At 55.3% G+C, this 1,720-nt stretch overlaps 1 protein-coding gene across 1 annotated transcript; it reads left to right on the forward strand.

Moving 5' to 3' along the window:
• The first annotated feature begins 205 nt into the window (after positions 1-205).
• GJD3 (gap junction protein delta 3) lies at positions 206-1,120 on the forward strand. Its single transcript, XM_060255912.1, has one exon. It carries the CDS (start codon positions 209-211, stop codon positions 1,118-1,120), a length of 912 nt encoding a protein of 303 aa, XP_060111895.1. The 5' UTR covers positions 206-208.
• The last annotated feature ends 600 nt before the right edge of the window (positions 1,121-1,720 follow it).

Below are 1,720 nucleotides of genomic sequence, written 5' to 3' on the forward strand. Positions count from 1 at the left end.
CTCCATTGCTTTGCACAGTCTGATCCTCTTAGCGAGTTTCCTTGCAAGTCGGCTCCACTGTGCTAAACCGGCTGCTGCCCTGCCAGCTCCCTCCCCGGGAAAAAAAATCCTGGCTCCAGTGTAGATAACAGGTCAACTGGCCCTAAGCAGCCTACCTTGTGGGCAAGAGAGCATCTGTATTCACCATCCCTTTCTCCTTGCAGCAGCCATGGGAGAGTGGGGCTTCCTGAGTTCCCTTCTGGACGCGGTGCAGGAGCACTCGCCCATGGTAGGACGCTTCTGGCTGGTGGTGATGCTCATCTTCCGCATCCTGATCTTGGCCACGGTGGGCAGCGACGTCTTCGACGACGAGCAGGAGGAGTTCGACTGCAACACGCGGCAGGTGGGGTGCAAGCAGATTTGCTACGACCTGGCCTTCCCCATCTCCCACTACCGCTTCTGGGTCTTCCACATCGTGGTGCTTTCGGCCCCCGCTGTCCTCTTCGTCATCTACTCCATGCACCAGACCACAAAGATCAACCAGGCCCAGGAAGAAGGCGAAGAGGTGGGGAGCGGCAAGGCCGGGCCCAAGGGCCAACCGCCCTTCAAGCTCCAGCCCAGCCAACGCACCCAACACATCCAGAACTTCTACATAGTCAACGTCGTGGTCAGGATCTTGGCAGAAATCGGCTTCCTAATAGGGCAGTGGATGCTTTACGGCTTCCGGGTGGGATACCAGTACATCTGCAAACACCCGATGTGTCCTCACTTGATTGACTGCTTTGTCTCTCGCCCCACCGAGAAGACCATCTTCATCCAGTTCTACTTCATGGTGGGCCTGGTTTCAGCGTTGCTCAGCCTGGCGGAGTTGGCACACCTCTTGTTCAAGAACCGGTGCAGGCGCCGCCGCGCCATCGCCCCTCCTGCTCCCGCCTCTTACGAGCAGCAGGACAATTGGTCCAACCAGAAACATGAGAAATCTCAGCACTTTCTTGGCGTCACCGATGATGGGGCCAACAGTGCACCAGCTCGTGATGGGATTCCTAACTGCTACGAGCCCTCGGCTCACTTCCATCACAAAAACGCCACCAAGAGCAGCCGATCTTCTCGCTCTTCTGCCAGAGCTGACTTGACAGTGTGAGAAGAGGGGAGCTGCCGCTGCTCGGCCCTCAGATGAGCTGGAATCTCGGGCTGGAAGAATCATGCCCATGAACTAAGCCTGTGATAGCTGGTCCTTTCCAGCTTGTGATGAGAACCGCTCCTGTCCTTTGAGGTTCAGCACTTTACTCTCGTATCTCTGTCAGGAGCAACTGGCAAATGCCTTATTGGTGCATCTCAAAGGACAGGGCCTGTAAGAAGTCAGTTTGGTAAGCTGCAAGATGCAAGCATTTGGAATAAAATGGTGTGTGTTGAGGGAGGGGAATATCTTCCCAGAGCCGGATTAACAATTAGAAGAAGAAGATATTGGATTTATATCCCGCCCTCCACTCCGAAGAGTCTCAGAGCGGCTCACAATCTCCTTTACCTTCCTCCCCCACAACAGACACCCTGTGAGGTGGGTGGGGCTGGAGAGGGCTCTCACAGCAGCTGCCCTTTCAAGGACAACCTCTGCCAGAGCTATGGCTGACCCAAGGCCATGCTAGCAGGTGCAAGTGGAGGAGTGGGGTATCAAACCTGGCTCTCCCAGATAAGAGTCTGCACACTTAACCACTACACCAAACTGGCTCTCTCGCATAATTAG

The sequence above is a fragment of the Heteronotia binoei genome, chromosome 15, assembly GCF_032191835.1.
Source record: "Heteronotia binoei isolate CCM8104 ecotype False Entrance Well chromosome 15, APGP_CSIRO_Hbin_v1, whole genome shotgun sequence".
In the NCBI taxonomy this organism is placed as follows: domain Eukaryota; kingdom Metazoa; phylum Chordata; class Lepidosauria; order Squamata; family Gekkonidae; genus Heteronotia; species Heteronotia binoei.

Bases quoted from the DNA above. Each gene is read 5' to 3' on its own strand.
- GJD3 (XM_060255912.1), top strand. From the start codon at position 209: ATGGGAGAGTGGGGCTTCCTGAGTTCCCTTCTGGACGCGGTGCAGGAG.